We start from the raw sequence: 22,212 nt of genomic DNA, 5'->3' as shown, positions 1-22,212 counted from the left end.
TTTCAGGTGTTCAATGGCCTCACCATGAACAGTCTAGAGAGCTTCATCTTGGAGCGGGAGCGTCTTGTGAGTAAAGCACCGCTCCAAGATGCGGACGGAGAGCGGGATGTCAGCCTCATTGCCAAGGAGGATACGGAGCCATGCACGTGTTCAAAAAGAAAGTTATATAATGTCATTCAAAATCACAGTAAGAAGCGCAACACATGATAAGTTTACCTGCATTTGGGAGCACCAAAATACTGCAGAATACTACAGAAATTAATTTTTAGATACCTGTATCGCCATAAGGTACAGTATAGAATCAGTATTGCACTGATTGGTCAGTTGATCAGACTGAAGTTGCTGGGCACAATTCTTCAGCCCCTTTACCCTGTCAAAAGAGAGAAACAAGCACAATTGTTTTGACTAAAATAGTGGCTGTGTGCGTGGTTCTGGTATGACTGCGTTAGCTGCAACGTCACTTCATCAGTATCGGTTCCTTACGTCAATTCTGTGAAACAGTGGATATTTTAAGCTGTGGATTCTGCGGTGTACAGATGGCTGTCGCTGTCTGTTCTTATCAGGCTTGGTAGTCTGACGCACCTCCATCAGCACTTGTTTGGCTGTGGTTATCAGCCCACTGATGATGTTATGTGACAAACATCCTTACAGCCGAAAGCGCTGAGTGCACGGATGTGTATAAAAATCATAGCAATGCTCCTGTGGTGCTTTGTCAGTGTCAGTGCTGAGAATCATTCTCCACCCAGTGCGTATGTGGTTGTCTTACTAGGAATCCTTGTCTTTTTAAGCATGTGGAACCATGTGACCTGACTTGGTAAATCACCACCATTCTGCATTTTCTGTTTATATACAGTAAATCTTATGATACTCATTTTTCTTGAATTTATACTCAGTGAAGTGTGGAATTTTTATGGAAAGCGCCGGCTGTGTAGTAGCTTGCAGCAAAAGTTACAAAGCTTCCGTTTACCTCTAGAGGACAGCATATGCACGTGTGCATCAGTTCTGCATACAGGAGTGGTGGTTAAAATACGTGAAGATGTGAAGCTTTCCTTGTTTTTCATACCGTATTTATTTGAAAGGAATTATAAATGTTAATACAGGTTAAAAGATTAAGCTTTCCATCCAGTTTACTGTGGACGCACTAAAGTATTATTGTTAGACTGATATTGGCCTGAAACTTTGTAAGATTGCGTTTCATAAATTAAACCATCAGATCTGGTGATTTTACTATAGATTTTTAATGTAAATGTTTTTATATTCTGTTATCCTGTGATGCGTAGCCCAATGCATGTATTGTAAGCAACCAGTCAGAAACACAACAGTAACAGTAAAGTCCTAAAACTGCTATTATATTGAAAATGCTGATTTAGATGTAATTATTGATTATTAATGATGCATTTTGTCTTTGTACAGATGTACCTTTATATTATTCATCTCTAATAAGAATTGTTTGTCCGACAGGGGAAACTGAACTTGCTGACATGGCTCTGAATATCCTGTGTCTGCTGATGAAGGACCAGTGGAGTTGGCTTTGCACTGAAAATATCCAGAGGAGCATCAGACTGCTATTTGGGACCCTCATTGAGCGGTATGCAGATAACACATACTGAGCAGTTAGGTAAAACATTATGACCACCTGCCTAATATTGTGTTGGTCTGCCTTTTGCTGGCAAAACAGCCCTGACCCGTCGAGGCATGGACTCCACTAGATCACTGAAGGTGTGCTGTGGTATCTGGCACCAAGATGCAGCAGATCCTTTAAGTCCTGTAAGCTGCGACTTACAGGACTTTAAGGATACTTTTGATAGATACTGACCACTGCAGACCGGAAACACCCCACAAGAGCTGCAGTTTTGGAGACGCTCTGATCCAGTGGTCTAGCCATCACAATTTGGCTCAAATCCTTACGCTTGTGCATTTTTCCTGCTTCTAACACATCAACTTTGAGGACAAAATGTTCACTTGGTGCCTAATATATCCCACCCACTAACAGGTGCCATGATGAGGAGATCATCAGTCTTATTCACTTCCCTGATCGGTGTATTCATTGCAGTTTTAGTCATTTAGTCCTAGTAGGAAAAAAGCTTGCTAATTTATTGGCCTATAGTGTTCTTCAAGTTCTTATCATTGAAGACCCGTTCTAAGAGTGTAGTCTATGTTTACTTAAGCAAGAAGAAATCATTGCTGCTTGGTAATTAGTACAAGCCAAGTGTGTTTTTTAAAGCATGATGGTGTATTGGTTTCTGTAGAGCGCAGTGTGTAGGAGTGTAGAGGACGAGTGTAGAGGGATACTATTGAGTACCCAAATTCTACAGAGTTACTGTTACAAATTATGCAATGTTTACATGTGCACCAGCCACTGCTCATTTGTCTAGCCATATATAAAACACCTGCACAAGTTTAATGCCATATTTATAGTTAATCAGTAGATGAAATCCACCAGGGTGGAAAATCTGAGCCTCTAACAGCTTAGGCACAAAATGTAGGAGATCAGTTGAACGGTTCAGAGCTTTCTCTTCAAACAAACGCAAAGCAAGCCTGAATGTACTGAATTTAAGCTTTGCTTTTCTTTCCACTCAACCGAGTGGTTCATTTTTTAATGTGAATGCTGTGAATTCGGCTTGTTCCATATTTCAGCCACACACCTCTGCTAGTGCACAGTGTCTCTCTGTAGGGAAATGATTCCACATTAAACAGGCTTGTCTAATGATGTATCAGAAAACACTTTCGACATATCAAATTACTTTGGCAAGCTGCAGCTTAATAATCAAGATTATTTTGGTGCAGGTAGTCATTAGTGATACAAGGCTACTGTACATAGAGGTCATGTTTGTATATTTTGTTATGTCAAGTAGTGACTGTCAGAACTGTTCTTGTAAGGAATGGTAAGGAATAAATCATGACACTTTATTTTCCTAGAACAGCACATCCCAAAGTGGTTAATTACACTTACCACAGCAATTTGACAACAATTCTGTAAAGAACCACATGTGTTTTTTATCCATTTGTAGTTACATGTTGTGTGTACAACATAGGTGACTTCCTATTATCTGTTGTGTTATAGGAAATCCTTTCACCAGCAGTTTTTTCCCCCCCATTTCATCAACATTTACACATTTTTCTTTTGTTTTCATTTTTTTCTTTGTTGAATAACACACAAAAGCCGGTTATTATTTATAGTATTATTTGTAGTCGTGTCCCGAATTCACACTGGACACATAACGTAAGTATCAGTCAATCCATTCCAGATGTGGCTCAGCTGTGTTTCTGTACAAGCTACTAGCAGGAAAGAGAGCATCAGTACACTTAGATTTTAAATCAACCTGTTTTAAGCATTTACATTTCCAGAGATGATTGATAATTAATAGAATAAGTTTAAGTTAGAGAACTGGAACCCCCTCAGTGATACCTATTTCCACCTCACTTGCTTGTTGCTCATTAACTCTTTAGTTTCTTGTCCCTCACACTACGATATTTGATTATATAATACAATATAAGAAGATGATGAGGAAATCTAGTCCATACTCTGCCAAAGTAGGTACAAAACTACTTAAAGGTTGACAAAGGTTGAGTTTGTATGTCCACGATAGGTGTTGGTCAGCACGGAAAGCTGATTTCTCATGTCGCGTTCTAGAGTTTCTACTGTAGTCGATGTGATTAGATGATGATACTGAAGGATTTTATGTTTTTAAATCGTTCCAGAACAGGTGGAAAGAAGGTTTCATTGTCATTGCTCTTGATAAAGTGTCCCATTCCAGACAGAACATGCCTTGCTCTCTCAAGTAAAGCAATTTGGCGTGTTTGGATTGAGCTGATATCAGAAATAGTGCTGTTCTAAATCTTATGGAAAGCTGCCTTGACAATGCCAGAGTCGCATTTTTTGTAGTGAAATTAATTCGATGAAAAGCGCCCATTAGCGTGCCAACAATGTGACAAACTGGAAACGTCTGCGTTTGAGTTTTGTCAGTAATTGATCTCTCGCTTGGCTCTTACAGTCACTACTTCATTCTTGCCAGAAGTTATTATATTTATCACACAGGGCGTATGGACAATGTGGTCACCTCCAGGGGCCCTGGAAGAGATTACTGGAAATCGTCTTGAAGAGTGACTTTTGCTTGAATAAAGATGCTCTAAACTTCCCTGGCAGAAAGCAACATCCGATTACGAATCCAAAAACTATTTTTTAAATTTAAATAAGTACACCAGCTTAGGAGAGATTAATTGTCAAAAATGTTTGGGCTTGCTTAATTAGAGACATACTGTTATCCTGGCATTGTTACTGGTTAATATTAACTAGGTTTACACCGATCTCTCATAACATTTAAACCATTTGCCCAGTATTGTGTGCCTCCATCTGTCTGACTTGTTTGTCCAGCACATCCCACAGATGCTTGATCTGTGGAATTTGGAGGTCATGTCAACACCTCTTTGTCATGTTCCTCGAACCATTCCTGAACAATTTCTGCAATGTAGCAGTGCACATTATTGTGCTAAAAGGGGCCACTGCCTTGAAGAGGTGGACTTGATCCCCAACAATGTTTAGGTACGTGCTATGTTGAAGCAACATCCACATGAATACCAGAACCGAAGGCTTCCCAGCAGAACATTACCAAAAGCATCACGCAACCTTCATCTGCTCCAAAAAATAAAACGTGATTCTTCAGACCAGGCCATATCTTACTTTGCGCCAAGGTCTAGTTCTGATGCTTACATGCCCATTGTAGGTGCATTCTGTGGTGGACAGGAGCACTCCTATCCTGTGGCTGCGTATCCTCATACACAGCAAGCTGTGACGCAGTGTGTGCTTTGACGCCTTTCTATCAAAGCCAGTATTAACTTTTTTAGCAATTTGTGCTACAGTAGCTCTTCTGTGGGATCGGACCAAGCAGACCAGCCTTCATTCTCCAAATGCATCAGTGAGCCTTGGGTGCTCATGACCTTGTCACTGGTTCACTAGTAGTTCTTCCTTGGACCACTTTTGGTACTGACCACTGCATACCAGGACGGGATCACCTCGCAAGACTTGCTGTTTTAGAGATGCTCTGTCATCCAGCCATCACAATTTGGTTCTTGTCAATGTTACTCAGATCCTATATGCCATTTTTCCTGCTTCCAACACATCAACTGTTCATATGCTGCCTAATATACCCCACCCCTTGGCAGGTGATGCTGTTATGTGATAATAACATTCAGCGTATATCCACTGTTGTAACTGTTTCAACAGAGGGTATTAATTTTGAAAGAAATAAATTTAAAGACACTAGTAGTGAGATCTTGGCCCAGTCCTCCATGTAGAACATTTCAAGTTCATGCGTGTAGATTTCCCTCTTCAATTTAGGCCACAGGTTTCCAGCAGGGTTCAGCAGAAATCTGGAGACTGAAAATGTCATTGATATTTGGCCATAAAAATATTTACGTTGAAGGGCTTCTAGATGTCATTTGTTACTTTTAATTCTCCATCATTTTAAGATTTTAACTACTTTATAATGAGAACGGAGATTTCCACTAGACTAAATACTGGCAGGCTCAGAACTTTCGGCACTGTTAACTATCGAAAAGATGATGCAACTGGAAAATCTTTTATTAATTATATATTAATGGGCTTGACTATAATCACAGACTTTTAATACTAAATTTCTTTCCATTGAGGTTTCACAATTATAGCCATCTGTTTCAGTACCTGGTCCAGACTCTTTTGGCAAGGACAGTGACACTGATTTCTGCGACGTGCAATAGAGTTAAAGAACAGATTCGGTGGAATCTTGAGCATTTTCTGATGCTTAGGTTTGTACACAAGTATAGCCATCGACTTTGTATAGTTTTCATTTGGAATAAATGCTTGTATGCTCAAGAATTTCCTGAGATATTTTGTTTTGTAGGCTTGTTTAGCTTTCGATTAAGTTCTATAATACAGTATAAGCAATCTAATGCACACAAGTGCACACAAATCAAGCTAAAGTTTAACACTGGAATTGGAGTGAGTGTGCAGTGAAATGATGTTTATTTCCGAAATACAGTTTATACAGTTAGAAAATAAGATCCATGTAATACTGAGGCATGTGTAGACATGGAGGTCCCATGTCTTTCCCTGAGGTTCAAGTATTTCAATACAAAGCTCGGTAAGTACTAAGATTATAATATGATGATTAATTCAGACATGCCTTTGCTTTTTAACAATTAAGGAGGTCTCGTTAAGAATTTTCAGACTTCAGGTGCTATGATAGATGATGTACTGTATCCATAATAACTGATGTACATGAGAGATTGCTTTTTGACTAGGTGTCTAATAACAGATCTACGACAACAGATGCTAATCACAGCTTTCTGTGAAAATCAAGAGGCCACTTTATAGGAGGATGTGGTTTATTTGCAGTAATATGGCAAATTACATAGGTGTCAGGCTTACACTGCGTTCAGCTTAAGCTAATAACTTCTGGTCTATTTTAACTCGGAATTCAGCAAGTTGGCCCTTTTTATCTTTTAGACTTTCTAGGTTAAAGGTCCAAAATGTCAAATGCAGCATGGCATCTGCTCTGTCGCTGCCAACTGGGCTGAAGGCTAAAGGTTATATTGATGGCAGAACAAAGCATGTATGTAACAGAAATTAAAGCTGACGGTGTTAAACAGTACAAACTATTTACATGGTATAACGTCTATTAAGGCTTTTTAAATTCATCTCATAAAACTACATGTTTAGCACTTTTAACAATAGACATTGTCACAAAGATTTACAGACATCCGCATGTAGATCACGCGATCCTTAATGTACAAGGTGAAGGTGGCAAGGACAGACTTCCTGATATGACATGAGAGGAACCATATGCATCCTCTTCTGACTGAATTGTTGCCATAAATGTTTTTGGACTTGGGGAAGTATATATAATGCATGTGGAAATACAATAGATAAGATACTCAAGAGCTGTGGAGTGAAACCATTCTATAGTATCATAGATCAGCTTGTGTCGCTTTCTTGTAAATTATATGGTACCATCTGTGATTTATGATACCAATAAGACCATTAGTAGGTTTTTATTTTATTTTATTGTGATTTACGGTATCACTGATGAGACCGTATCATCTACGGTGAAGCTTCACTGGGATCAAGGAGCACAACACTAATCAGAGGCCATCAGAGGAAACTCAGTGATTTTAATACAGTATGTGTTTGATTTTACTCACTCTACTGATGATTGTTGTTCTCTGCACTCTTGTTTTATTTTTAACGTTTTCATTTTTTTCATGGAAAAATGCTTCTACTACTTATTTAGTGGTGCATAGTTGTATTTATTCAGTGGTCTTCAATGGTCTTTTTTGCTACTGTAACTAAGGATTATTTTTGTCGTCTTCTAACATCAGGGAGAGAGATAATGTTCTAGTGGCAATATTTTGAGATTTTTTAAATATAAACATTCTGAACAGTGCCAGGTGAAGTGAATAAGACTGATGATGATCTCCTCATCATGGCACCTGTTAGTGGGTGGGATATATTAGGCAGCAAGTGAACATTTTGTCCTCAAAGTTGATGTTAGACGCAGGAAAAATGGACAAGTGTAAGGATTTGAGCGAGTTTGACGAAGGGCCAAATTGTGATGGCTAGACCACTGGATCAGAGCATCTCCAAAACTGCAGCTCTTGTGGGGTGTTCCCGGTCTGCAGTGGTCAGTATCTATCAAAAGTGGTCCAAGGAAGGAGCAGTGGTGAACCGGCGACAGGGTCATGGGCGGTCAAGGCGCACTGATGCACGTGGGGAGTGAAGGCTGGCCCGTGTGATCCGATCTCCTCTGATAGAAAGGTTTCAGTGTACACAGTGAATGATGGGTCAGGGCTGTTTTAGCAGTAAAAAGGGGGACCTACATAATCTTAGGCAGGTGGTCATAATGTTATGCCTGATCTGTGTACAGTGTACAATAATTCTATTTTTTTCCTGATGTTCCATTTTATGTCTGAATACTGAAACAATTCTGTAGTACTGAAGGTAGAATGTCTCAATACTGCCTGTTGGTGGCTGTAGTTAAGATTACAAGTCTTTGCTCAAAATAATGTGAATTCTTTAGATTTATGTTTTCAGACCAACTTTAATAACCATTTCAGGATGTGGTTGCATTTTTTATTGGGAATGACCAAAAGGTTGTGTGGGTGAATGATTGTGTACTTATATCCACTGTTTCCTGATTAGTTGCTTTTTCACCTAAAGGTCTAAAGGTTTTTGTTTGTTTGTTCGTTTTTTTTAAAAATAGATATCCATCATGTGGAGTTTGAGCCACATATGTCCAATATAGATTAATGTCTGTGAAAAAGGAGACCACTTGATGATGTGTCTCCATTTTGTGATTTTCTTTTGTAACAATAGAGATCTGGAAGTAGATCCTTCACCTAGATGTTTAATGTGCTCTCTTAATATGATAATAGGTCAGTTTGCCGAGTCTCCTGGGGCAGTTGTTGAATAGCCATGGCAATATTCTCTTTTACATGGGAATTCATAAGGCTTCTTCTCTGTCTTATATTAACATATTAAAGACTTAACCCCATGCTGAGGCAAATTTACCACCCACAATGGACCTAGTTCAACTCTGTCATTATTCCTCTCCTGGAAGTATTAGCCTCTACTGAGTCTTTAATTACCATAGACCCAGGCCAGGGCTTGGGAAAAGCCTGCTGATTAAAAGTCTCCTTCGGCCTGGTCAGGAACCAAAAGGATCTGGGCAATTGTGCTCAGATTCCTGCTGTCTCTTTCTCCCAGTTTTCTGCCACCCTTGGTTTTTGGTTTTGTTAGACTTCCACTGGCCTGTACTCTTCTCATACTTGATCACTCATGACCCTAAAGGCACTTTCATGAAAAAATACACAGTTAATTAGTTGCATCTGTCATAAAGACGCCATCTAATAATGCTAATGGTGGAGCGCTGGAGGCCATCTTATTCTTCACAGACCGGCAGCAAGAAGTTTGGTTAGTTGGGGATGTAAACTGAGAATATATTGATTATGACAGTAGGGCTTCATAGCACTGTAGAGTAATCCCTGGTACTTATAAAATCAAGTTTTGTTCTAAATTAAAAACTGAATTGAAAATTTGGTTTGTTGTGCCCCCATGGTTTTTCATAGCCTGAATAGTCTCTCAACCAACACAATAGCATCACCGATGTGAGAGGGTAAAGGTCAATCATCAAGCAGCAGTGCAGTACTTATTAGCACTTCAAAGAATGTGCTAGAGAAATACCAAGAACACAGTTTTGCCAAGCATCAGTGTATATGCTATATTCATAGATCAGCCATAACATTTAAACAGTATTGTGTAGGTCAGCCTTGTGCTTGAACTGTGACCCATTGAGGCATGGACTCCACAAGACCTCTGAAGGTGCGATGTGGTATCAAGACGTTAGCAACAGGTCCATTAACTCCAGTAAGTTGCAAGGTGGAGCCTTCGTGGATCAGATTTGTATGTCCAGCACATTCCACCTTAGATTGAGGTCTGGGGAATTTGTAGGCCAAACCAACACCTTGAACTCTTTTTCAACCTGAACCTGTTCCTCAGGCATTCTGAACAATTCTTGCAGTGTGGCAGGGCAATATGCTGAAATCCTGCTGAAAGTGGACACTGACATTAGGTAATACTGATGCCATGAAGGGGTTAAATTGGAATGCAGCCATGTGTAGGTAGGTTGTACATGTCACATTCACATGAATGCCAGGACCCAATGTTTCCCAACAGAACATTGCCCAGAGCATCACACTGCCTCCTCTGCCTTCTTCCCATACTGCAGTCTGGTCCTGTCTCCTCCTCAGGTAAGCCACCATCCACATGATGTGAAAGAAAACATGATTCCTCTGACCAGGCAACTTTCTTCCATTCCTCCATGCTCCAGTTCTGATGCATACTTACCCATTGTCAGAGCTTTCAGTGGTAAGGGTCAGCATGGGCACTCTGACTGGTCTACAACTATGCATCCCCCATACACAGCAAGCTCTGATACTGTCTTCTGTAGCTCTACTTTGGGATTGAACCAAACATGCTTGCCTTCACTCCCCAGCTTTGGGAGCCCATGATCACAGGTTCTCCAGTTGTCCTTCCTTGAATTACTTTATGTAGGTACTAACCACTGCATACCGGGACAACCACAAGACCTGCTGTTTTGGATGCTCTGACCCAGTCGTCCAAATCACAGTTTGGCCCTGGTCAAAGTTGTTAAGATCTTTACGCTTGCCAATTTTTCCTGGTTCCGACACGTTAACTTTGAGAACCGACTGTTAACTTGCCGCTAATATATCCCTCGCCTTAACAGGTGCCATTGTAAAGAGATAATTTATGTTACATCACCTGATGATCATTTAGTGAACACTATATGGCCAAAGGTTTGAGGATATATCACACCCATTTGTGTGTTTTGAAGATCCTTTTCCCCATTTGCTCTTATAATAACCTCCACTTCTCTGGGAAGGTTACAATGAGATTTTGGTGCATGGCTGTTAAAATTTGCCTACACAGCCAACGGAGCATTAGCAAGGTCAGGCAAGGAGGTCTGGGGTGAAGTCCGTGTTTCAGTTCTTCCCAGTGTTGTTCATCATCGTCATCATGGACAACATGCTTGGGCCCCTTGGTTCCAGTGAGGGGACGATTTAATGATACAGCATACAGAGAGAATACTATTGTGTGCTTGAATCTTTGTGGTACTGCTTGGGTTTTGGCCATATAGTGCAGAGAGTATCCCTGTCTTCTGTTTAAAAACAAAAATGGACATGCATTGTTTGAAATGGTAGAAACCCACAGTATCATGTCAGTCATTATAAAAAGGAAATCCTTAACTGCAGCCTAAATGCTTTTTTCAGATGGTAATCATCTCGTATGCAATGCAACCTGATAAACTGTTTGGAAAGTCTGTTAATTAAACGACTCAATTTTTAAACAAAAATACCATGCATTCTCTCGTGTCTTCTGTTAAACTGGACCTGGTTTGTGAAAATAATTTCCAGCTGATCTACCTCTGGTTTTTTTTTTTTTTTTTTAATAGATCTTTAGTAATAGTTCCATCTGGAGACATTTGCACTCAGATGTAGCTGTTTATGGTAGTGTTTGGAAATTGGTGCTTGTTTGTCTTTATTTTTTTACGTCAGAACGAAAGAAAACCATCCATACCAAAGGTTTCCTTGACCAGGCCTCACCCTCAACCTTGAAAAATTTATGCAGATTCTCTGGTGATGGAAATTAATGTGTTTGAGATAAACCAGAAGTTGGGAAAGATGCTTTGTTTATTTCAGCATTACCCTGGGTATTACAACAGTCTAGTATGTCATGGTTTATTTAAAGGCTCCTTCGTGATCCAGATTCTTTTCAGAGGTTGATTATTCCATAAGATGAATTAGGACTTGGCTAGGCAGACCGATCTCCATGTTCCATTCGGTAAGAACATCGTGACTGAATAATTAAATTTATTCCATGTACTTAGACAAGGAGTAATTAGTTTGAGAAAACACCTGCAAGAGACACCTCCACAGAGCCAGAGCACCAAATGAATCATTCTCCTCTTGTAAATATATCAAGATTAATTCTGTTGAGTAAAATGAGTTGTGTTGCATAGCTTTACATAGAAAGTAGTAAGCTTCATCATGTGAAAAGATAATCCTGACCGAAAGCTGAAGGCTATTTTTCTTTTATTCAGACATTTTCTGGTTGCGTGTCTGAATGGTGTTACGGGCGTCTAACAGGCTAAATTGATATTTCTCCTAAATGTTATTTATGGTTTTTGCTCAAGTGTTTAATGACGTAATGCGTCTAAAGATTTTTCTAGACCCCATTTACATCTGGTTTTCATGCGTCTTGTATCCGTCACATGTGGCTTGGGGAGATGGATGAATTTGCATCTGCGTAAAGTAGCTAAATCGGTTTGTGAGCACTTGGTTTAAATGTATTTCGCCCTTTTATTTTTATGCGCTTGCTCTGTATCCACATATAAACCTGCTGCTCAGACCTTTTCTGCTGTAAAAAAAAGCTTCGTGTGCAGTTGAAAATTTCTGAATGTATTCCTCGAATGCAAGTCAAATGTGCTCTGCTCAATTGAAGCCTTGATAAAGCATAATAGTCTGACAGAATTACAATTCAAACAGATGCTTTATTCGAAGAATGGCAGAAAACAGCTTGAAAATAAGACGATGCCAGTAAGCATTAATGTTATTTACAATAATGCAGAGAATTTAAGGATAAAATAAGTAAGCTTGAACTTTGTCTCACAGACACGGTGTATTGTGGCATACAGTAAGATAAATGTTGTAATTGAGTAATAAGAAGTGATTTTGGGCTCCTCTGTTGACTCTTAGGATTCGTCTCTTTCTACAATGTTGAGACAATGAATTTGCCGTCTCTTCTGCTCCGAATTACGTCTCTGTTCCACTGCCAGCGCACACCGACTTGACTACTCCAACAGTATCATTATTTCCAGTTGAAATCCAAATACCAATTAGGTGCTCCTTATGGAACGTACTTCTATACATGTTTGCGTTTTAGAAGTGTCACAGTGAATTAAGCCTGCCATTAACTTTGAAAAATGCCATTTTTTGGCTCATTTCTGCCCATACTAACACACTTTTCCACTGCTTTTAAGAAGCTGATGCCTGGTGTTCCCTTTCTGTGATCATTTCAGTCCAAATGAGCTGCAGTTTATAAACAGCACTAATGCAGTTAGTGGGATAAAATGTGCTACTGTTGATCACCGTTAGTCTCAATTCCAGCTTTCTAGATATTTTGGCGGGACATGTCACTGCTCTACCACACGACCATAGACTTGTGGATAATAATCTAGGCCAGTTCCTGAAAATGAATATGAGACAACAGACCAGAATTTCTGATTTTGTTTACTGAAATTTTCATTTACGCCGACCCACTGACATCAACAGTCTCCTGCGTTCTTCTACTGTGATGCTTTCCCAGACTTAACAGCTCTTTCACTTGTTTGTTTTGGGGAGTTTCTCCCATTAGCGTCCTCTTCAGTAGATGAAATGCTGCTCAATTGGGTTAAGATCTGGTGATTGATTTCACCAGTCGAAAACCTCCCACTTTTCCCACCGATGAAGTCCTTTGTTGTATTGGCAGTGTGTTTTGGATAATTGTCTTGATGAGCTTCCTCCTAATCAGATCGGACGCATTTCTCTTTAAATTGGCTGACAGAATGTTTCTGTAGACTTCTGAATTCATTCTGCTGCTACCAGCAATAAAGATTAGTGAGTCTGTCCCAGAAGGAGCCATGCAAGTCTTATTTTGAATCATGAGCAGATCCTTTCTTCCTCCATTTTTCTACAACTTTCGTGTCATCTCCATATTTCTTTGTGAATTCCTTATGATTGCTACTGATGTTGAGCGGTTATATCTTTTGGCATGGCCTCCATGTTTCTGCTCTTCTTCATATGGTGGATCTTGATGTTTTTTACAGTCAGCCATTGACTATTGTTGCTGTTTTTTTGCTTGACCAGTTCAAATCTGGTGCTTAGTACACCAGTGGTTTGTTCTTCCTTCCAAATTGTTATATTGGCTATACCCAATATTCTGGCATTAAGCCATAAGTAGACCTTCAAAGCTATTGAATTCATTCTAACAGGACACAACTTGGCAATAAGTCGATCACACGCTCCAGTATTTTTTATCACTTAGAAAATATGTAGGTTCAAACAAAAAGTGCCATGCCATGTAAATATCAGGAAACGAAAGCTGGAATTCTGATATATCAATTAATATTCATCTTTTGATTTCATACATAAATGTCTTCGGTGTATAGAAAAAAACAATAGAATTGTCCTTTTGGAGGGGGTTGTATATATTGCAAATCATTTGAAACATATTCAGTGTTGTGCTTCATGACAAAGAAAGCACTCTCATCAATAGCATACTTGTAATGAGTTACAGTGTGTTCAGAGTATGTTACCAGTGTTTTTAGTAAAAGTGCAAGTTACAAGATTTTGATTGGGTCAGAAACTTGTGGAATATATCGGCTTAAATGATAAAATCTGATTATTTAGAAACAAGAATCTGATTATGTATGACCCCTTTTGGTGCTCTGTCCTTGACTACACATCAGTGGTGTATGCATGAAATAACTTTAATCTAGCTTTCAAACAGAAATGGAAAAATGCATGATTCTAATTCTGTTTCTCACAATAAGAACTGGTAGCTAATAAATTGTTATTAACGAAGTTAATATTAATTAAGTGTGGTTAATGGTTTATGAAAGGTATATATAATCAGCTGCACTATATCAGGTATCAGCTGTACTGTACACTATGTCTGTTATGGTATGGTGACGGTTCCTTATGTTCAGTAGAAAATGAGAGGCAGGCTTGGGACAAGTTGAGTGCTCTTTATTTTACTCTTTTAATTTCTGTCGCTTTTAATTTCGTTCTCTCTCTTTTGTGGATCTTGTCTCTGCTGCTGATCACTGAAACACAGAACAGTCATAGGTTCAGCCTCACCCTTACCACTCACTCTCCTGACTCCAGACTCCATTCACAAACTTGTGCTTGACTACCTCCCACCCTCCATATACCCCCACTGCCCGACCCAGTCCTGCCTGGTACTGACTAATGCCCCAGACACTGTTTTTGTTTGTGCTGAACTTGCTTTCCCACACCGAGAGCTTGTGGCTGATGTATAGCACGGGGTGCTCCTTCCCTCCCCCTCCCCCACCTGGGACACCATGGCCCCTAGCCCCATGTCTGACACGTCAGTCTGCAAAACAAAGGAGAGAGAGAAAGTCAGGAGGACTTAAGAGTGGTCTGCCACAGAGAGGAGCTTATATTTGAATAAAGGCCTGCTGGCATGGCTCCATGCACTGGCCTAGATCTGGTGCTCCCTTTTTTGTGAGATCGGTCTCTCCTCTTTTTAGGTCATGTGTCTCAGGCAGGCAGCAATTTCTGCTCTAGAATTAATTTATGGACACAAGTGGAAGCCTAGATCCTGTTCTTCTTTTTTTTTTTTTTTTTTTGCTGTCCCACCCGTCACAAGGATCTCAAGTCGGCGGTGTGAGAGTGGAGGATTCTCTCCATGAGTTGTTGGAATGTGTCTGGGGCTCTGAATTGTGCAAAAGGAGGGGTGACAAATTGGTGTAAACCAAATAGAGTGGAAACAGCTGTTATCTCACAATATATGAGAATCAAGGGTTGAATAAAAGAGTTCCACATCTGACCCATTTAACAGTTTGTCAATGCAATGCATTGGATACACTTCAAGTCTATAGAGAACCAAACTGAACCATCTACTTTGGGAACCAGCACCACTGGCCTGGACCAGTCCATTACACCCATAATGAGGATAGCCATGAGCTTTTCCACAACCCTTTTTTGTGATTGTGCAACTGATAGGGGCAGCTGTGTACCACCACCATGCTGTGGTTCGGGGCGGTAGAGGTGGCCTCTACAGGGCACTGGGGTGGATTGAGTGGCTCGTTTTAGATTTACCTCCAGCTCCATGCCTCCTCCATAGGGACCACCTCTCTCCATGAGTTTAACATGAATGAGGTGGTATATCTGCTTTACCCCACCTCTATCTTTTTGCTTTACCTCATAGTCAATGTCCCAGACTTGCTTTAAAGGGTCCTTGCTACTTTACGAGTAATATGAAGCTTGAGAACACTGGTTTGGAAAATCACCCAAAGGTGCAGCCTCATCCTTACCATTCACGCTCTTGACTCTACATATATCCACAAACCACCGCTTACTACTGCTTAAACTCCGAAGTTAGTACTTGAATCAACATTAGAAGACCCATCAACCCACTGGCTGAAATCTTTCTTTAAGGCTTTATCTATACGTAAGAAAAGAGTTGTTAAGGCAATTAATTACACCAGATATATATGCATGCACTTTGCCTGGCTTTCTATTCTATATTCCCAATGAAATGTTGATTTTGTAAATTTTCATTGTGATGAAAGCCATGCCAAAGTCACACTGTCCCGCTGACCTTCAGGCAGGTGTTTGTAACAGAATTTTTGGCTTAATGTAAAGTTTTGACTTGTGTGTGTTGTGTATGTGTAGGTGGCTGGAGGTTGGAGTGGCTAATCTGACCTGTATGCAATACTGGGTGACTTATTTGCGGGTGCTGCAGCAGGCTGTGTGGCCTGGAGGAAATCTGCCTGCTCATCCACGCCCTCAGCGAACCCAGCAGCAAAAAGATGACACCAAACAGCAGTCACTGCAGTGTTTGATGAATTTGCTTCCTGGTAGATTTCCTTTCTTGCCTCCACTTCACATAAAATTGATTTCTTGCTATGCGCCAACTTTGTCATTAAAACTGTCTACCTTTCTTAGTGCTTTTCCTGAATGCTTTCTTTATTCTCTCTTCTTCTTAATGTGTGGTATGTGTGTGTGGGTGACTGTGTGCTATGCTTATGTTTACAGATCTTGTTTCAGATATACTGGGCTCAGAGAAGTACAAGCATTCCTGGCAGGTCGTTCTCGAGTCTCTCCAAGATTCTACCATAAACAGGTCGGTCTAAGGACAGTGCATCACACACACACACGCACTATGTTCAGTGTTATTATGCAACAGGAAGAAAATCACAAAAGGTTTTAATGCACAAGGAACTAGGGACAAAAATAGCAAAAATACATTGCGTTTGTGATGCCTTTGTGGACATGCACACTAAACCGTACCTTCCTTTGCCTTTGCTTGAAGCTCAGTAGGAGTTAACTGTTTCACATTTATCTTATGTACTTTAACGACACCTAGATCTATCCATCTATCTATCTAGAAATATAGATTTTGAGGCGATCACTCCAGTGAAAAGGCAAACTACAGTTTAGTAATGTATTAAAAGATACGGGGTATTATTTAAGCCTCCAATTTTGGATACTTAAAAATAGTTAAAATATAATATAAAGATTCACTCAGTGCTATGAATTCTCAACATCCACATGGAAAAATGATCTGAAGTTGGTCAAAATTGTTCACAGACAATAATTACAATAATTTGTGTTTTGCTAGGTGTATCTTTTAAGATTTTTACACGTTATAATGGTCAGTACTGAAATAATAATGACCCTGAATAAAGTATATCCAAATATATGAATACATGTTTGGAAGTATCTCCATGCCCTACTGTCATCCCAAAAGCCCTCTTACTAGCTAATTAGCTAGCTGTTACACAAGTTGGGATTTCAGTGTCAGAGTCACATGTGGTATTGACCTGTTCTTGGAGGTTTGTATGTCAGTATCCAAATCTGTATATATAAACTACTCACAAAAAGTTAAGGATATTTGGCTTTTGGGTGAAATTTATGGAAAATGTAAAAAATTCACGCTACAGTGATATTATATCATGAAAGTAGGGCATTTAAGTAGAAGCTGCAATGGTGATTTCCTCATCTCAAACAATTTATTGAAACAAAAGCCAACAACAGTGGAGGGTATACCACAACAAAAAATGTCAGTGTCTCAATAATTTGTCATGTGCCCTTGACCATCAATTACAGCTTGACAACGACGTCTCATGCTGTTCACGCGTCGACTTATTGTCTGCTGAGGCATGGCATTCCACTCTTCTTGAAGGGCGGCCCTCAGGTCACTGAGGTTCTGGGGTGCAGGGTTACGAGCCTCTACACAGTGACTCAGCTGATACCATTCACAAGATGTAGGGCAGTTCTGTATTGAGTAGACACACCTGCCCAGACTGTAACACCACCACCACCAAAGGCTCCTCTGGTGACAACAGTGGCTGATGCATCGTGCTCTCCTTGACATCTCCAACATCGTTGGTGGCCATCATTTCTGCTCAACGTGAATCAACTTTCATCATAGAACAGCAGTGAGGCCCACTGATCCCTCGTCCAGCGTAAAAGCTCCCTGTGTCTGGTGGTGTGGTCAGGTACCCTTGCAGGTCATCTAGCACGCCGACCACGCTGATGTAAATGGTTTCGAATGGTCTGACGTGACACTTGGATGCCTGATGAAGAGGACTGTTTAAATACCAATTCTAATTGAACCAAAAAATTTATTGGTCGATTCATGGATCAAACACCAGTTGTGAATTTTGCCGTTAAGCACCTTGTTAGAGAACAGCAAGTTATGCAAAAAGTACTGAAACACTGAACAGCTGGACATGTGCATTCAAAAGTGTAGAGAAGGTCAAATTAAGTTCACCTGTAAAGGTTATAGTGCATTTTAGGTGCCTCCTGAAATTTCACCCGAAAGCCCGATATCCTTAACTTTTTGTGAGTAGTGTATATGTATAATATAACATAACAATCAAAACTATATGTTCTTCTTCAACATTAGCCAAGTTGTCTAGTTTGGCACACAGGTTTATTGAATAATGCCAGACATAAAAAAAATCATTACACTATAAGGACAAAAGTATGTGGACTCCTGACCATCATGATCATGAGCTATATGAACTTATTAGACAGATAAAACAACCTTGATTCTTCTGGGAAGGCTTTCTACAAGATTTGGAGTGTGTTTAAGGGACTTTGTCCGTTCATTTAGAAGATTATCTGTAAGCTCAGGCTCTGGTGTTGGATGAGAGGGCCTGGCTCTCAGCTGGCGTTCCGATTCATCCAAAAGTTGTCAGTTGTGGTTTAGGTCAGCTAGCCTGCTCTGTGCCGTCTATTTGAGTTCCACCACACCAGACTCGTCAAACCATGTCTTTATGGACCTCGCTTTGTATGTACAGCCATGTTGGAAAAGGAAAGGGACTTCCCTAAACAGTTGCTACCAAGTTAAAGGCATAAAAAATGTTTTGTGTATGCTGTGGCATTAACATTAACCTTCACTGGAATTAAGGGACCTGGACTAAACCTTAAAAAAAAAAACCTATTCTCTATCCTCCATCAAATTTTCTGTTGGTATTATACAATCCAGTAGGTAGTATTCTCCTGGCATCCACCGAACCCAGATTTGTCCATCAGACTTGCCAGATAGTGAAGCGTGATTCATCACATCAGAGAACATGTTTCCACTGCTCTGCAGTCCAGTGGTGGTGTGCTTTACATCACTCCAGCTAACACTTGGCATTGCGCATAGCGGTCTTAGGCTTTTGTGCAGCTGTTCGGCTTTGGAAACGAAGGTCCCAGTGCGCAGGTCTTGCTTCCAGAGGCTGTTGGAAGCAACAACAACGGCACAAGAATGAGTGAGTGATGCAACAGAAGATAGGCGATTTTACACGCTACGTGCTTCAGCATTTGGCACTCCCACTTTTGTGGGTTTTTGCGGGGCCTACTGCTTTGTGGCTGAGTCATGTTGCTTCCAGACATTTCCATTCCACAATCATTTACATTAAAACCTCTTGCAGTAACCGGGGCAGAGCAGAAATTTCACAGACTGACTTGTGACATCCTTTGATGGTGTCTTTCTAATGTAACTGAGCTCTTCAGTATTCTTCTGTCAGTGTTTGGATATGGAGATTGCGTAGCTGTGTGCTTACCTTTATACACCTGTTAGCAGTGGGTGTGGCTAAAATACCAGAAGTAGTAGGGGTGTCCATATACTTTTGGCTGTATAGTGTGTATATAGTGATTACCGTCGATGAAAAACTAATCTAAATCCTTTTTGCATGAATGTGCTGAATAGTTTTTGTTTTTATGAACAAATTTAGCCCAATTGGTTCATTTAAGGAGACACGTTCTCCTTGAATTGCCTGAATATAATTCGTCATTTTTAAAAGCTCAGACTTGTTTGTGTTGGTGGTGTTTTATGGTCCACCTCTCTACATCCTTACATATTTGATTACTGTGTTATCAATATAAAGCGAAACGAAATGAAAACACATGAACTCTTTAATAACTGTCATGCTGAACATATACTCCTAGCACCTGTGTGTCATTTCTATTCATTATTTCTTCTGTATTCTTGCACAGTACATGCTCTGTAATAGTGCAGGAGAGGAAATACTGTGCAACGAAGAACAAGATAAATCTGTGAACATCATATGAATACTCTCGAGTGTTAAATGGAGTGTAAGTGTACGGTGAACGTCTCGACACAAGTACACGGATGTGCAGATGTCTGACTCTGTGCTTCGTTTTACACAGGCACCTGGTTTACTGTGTGTGGGATGTGCTGTTCGAGTTCCTAATCCCAGAGCTGTCTGATGACGACTTTCAGAAGATGCTGCTCCAGAGCCTTTCTAAAAACGCAGAGAAACTACCACCGTAGGAACTCGATGAAGCTTGGCCACCTACTCCAAACGAAGCTGGTCAGTCATGGAAGTGAATGAGGCTAAATGGAATATGTGAATGGTTTGGTCTGACTCTAATTTAGCCCTTACGTGTCTGGATCTCGCACACAATATGTGCATCTGGCCTAGCTTTGATTACTGGCCACCTGTTTTGCATTTTAGCAGGCCTTGACTGATCTCCAAAACACCCCTGGACCGGATCTGAATTAGTGGAGAGCTCTCTTCTCAAGCTCTTATCCACCTTCTTCCGGTTCAAACTTTGGGCAAACCTTTTACAGATGGACTCGTATTAAGCTTCATAACACCGGGGCAGAATTAAACTTAACTTGGCCCTCCTATCTTGTAAAGCCACTTTAAGTTTTGTTTGTTGCTTATTTCTCTCGCTCCTTGCCACGGGCGCTGCACTGTGACACATTTGTCTCTCATTTGCTTAAGATTCCAACATCCAACTTCCTGTTGAATCTTCCTCCACTTTATTTAGGTTGTAGGGGTTTTCCATGTGAGCTGGCACGAGATTTAGTGTTGTGTTGAAACTGTACATGCGTCGGAGGAGCTTAATCTCGTCTGTTCACAGAGGGGGACTTGGTCATTTACTACCTATTTTTTATGGTTGGCCTTAAAGAAGGGGTTATTTAGAATATAACTCTATAGAATACCGAGGAGTCTTCTTTCCATTCCAGCTTCCTGTTCTAAATATTGTTGGATGTTTAATGTTAACACATTTTGGTCCTTATGTACTTGCTAACTGAAGTATTTTCCTCACACTTGTGCACTTTGATGAATATTAGGCTGATGTCTAAAACTGTAAAAGAGATGTCTTATCTGCCTTAACCTGTCTGTAAAGCAGTTTAAGAGGAATGGATCAAAAGCCATGAAAAAGTCATTCCTTAGTGGTCAACACGTGTAACTTTATAAAGTGGTGTAACGTTCCATGATTTGATCGATCATGTCTAATTCTGCACTATGTAACAACCCCCATTCCAACATAAACCCCATCCCACCCTCCACTTCCTGCCCCAGTATAGTGATCCTTGTGAAATGTTTACTATCATGATCCAGGAAAATATTCCACTCTGCTACCTACTATCGTGTGAAATGTAACGCTTATGCTTTAATTATTGCACTACTTATAAATGTGTCAGTGGAGATGTTGTAAGCTGTAATTATAATAAACATGCAAGAAAAAACCTGAAATATATTTATGCATAAATATCTTCTGCATATGGGCTGTGTGACATGTTCAATAAATATACACCGATCAGACATAACACTGTGAGCAGTGACCGGTAAAGACTCATGATCTCCTCATCATGGCACCTGTTAGTGGGTGGGATATATTAGGCAGCAAGTGAACATTTTGTCCTCAAAGTTGATGTGTTAGAAGCAGGAAAAATGGACAAGCGTAAGGATTTGAGCGAGTTTGACCAAAAGGACCAAATTGTGATGGACAGACCACTGGATCAGAGCATCTCCAAAACTGCAGGGGGTGTTCCCGGTCTGCAGTGGTCAGTGTCTATTAAGAGTGCTCCAAGGAAGGAACAGTGGTGAACCAGTGACAGGGTCATGGACGGCCAAGGCTCACTGATGCACGTGGGGAGAGAAGGCTGGCCCGTGTGATCCGATCCAACAGACGAGCTACTGCTGCTCAAACTGCTGAAGACGTTAATGCTGGTTCTGATAGAAAGGGGTCAGAATACACAGTGCAGGACGGGTCAGGGCTGTTTTGGCAGCAAAAGGGGGACCAACACAATATTAGACATGTGGTCATAATGTTATGCCTAGTCGATGTAAATGTTAAATAACACTGTGGGTAATAATTACAGATTTAATCGCATGTAGAAGCCTTTATTACACTGTGAACCCTCGGCAACTGAAATTTTGCAAGAAATCTGCATTAGCATGTGAAACATTTACAGCATATCTATCTATCTATCTATCTATCTATCTATCTATCTATCTATCTATCTATCTATCTATCTATCTATCTATCTATCTATCTATCTATCTGTGTCTGTCTCTATCTATCTATCTATCTATCTATCTATCTATCTATCTATCTATC

At 40.3% G+C, this 22,212-nt stretch overlaps 1 protein-coding gene across 3 annotated transcripts in view; it reads left to right on the top strand.

The window, feature by feature from the left end:
* snx19b (sorting nexin 19b) overlaps positions 1–21,344 on the top strand; it is a 29,470-nt gene extending 8,126 nt beyond the window's left edge. The window contains exons 8-12 of one of the 3 annotated variants that reach the window (XM_058413697.1): positions 7–158; positions 1,463–1,588; positions 16,012–16,196; positions 16,375–16,462; positions 20,005–21,344. In XM_058413697.1, the coding sequence (XP_058269680.1) occupies positions 7–158; positions 1,463–1,588; positions 16,012–16,196; positions 16,375–16,462; positions 20,005–20,128 (675 nt within the window). In that variant the 3' untranslated portion in view covers positions 20,129–21,344. Of the gene's footprint in view, positions 1–6; positions 188–1,461; positions 1,589–16,011; positions 16,197–16,374; positions 16,463–20,004 lie in introns of all 3 variants that reach the window. The other 2 variants (XM_058413696.1, XM_058413695.1) reach the window with 2 other exon arrangements.
* Positions 21,345–22,212: the final 868 nt, after the last annotated feature.

This window comes from Hemibagrus wyckioides, linkage group LG17 (assembly GCF_019097595.1).
Source record: "Hemibagrus wyckioides isolate EC202008001 linkage group LG17, SWU_Hwy_1.0, whole genome shotgun sequence".
Taxonomy (NCBI): Eukaryota; Metazoa; Chordata; class Actinopteri; order Siluriformes; family Bagridae; genus Hemibagrus; species Hemibagrus wyckioides.
This window is presented reverse-complemented; position numbering and strand designations above follow the sequence as displayed.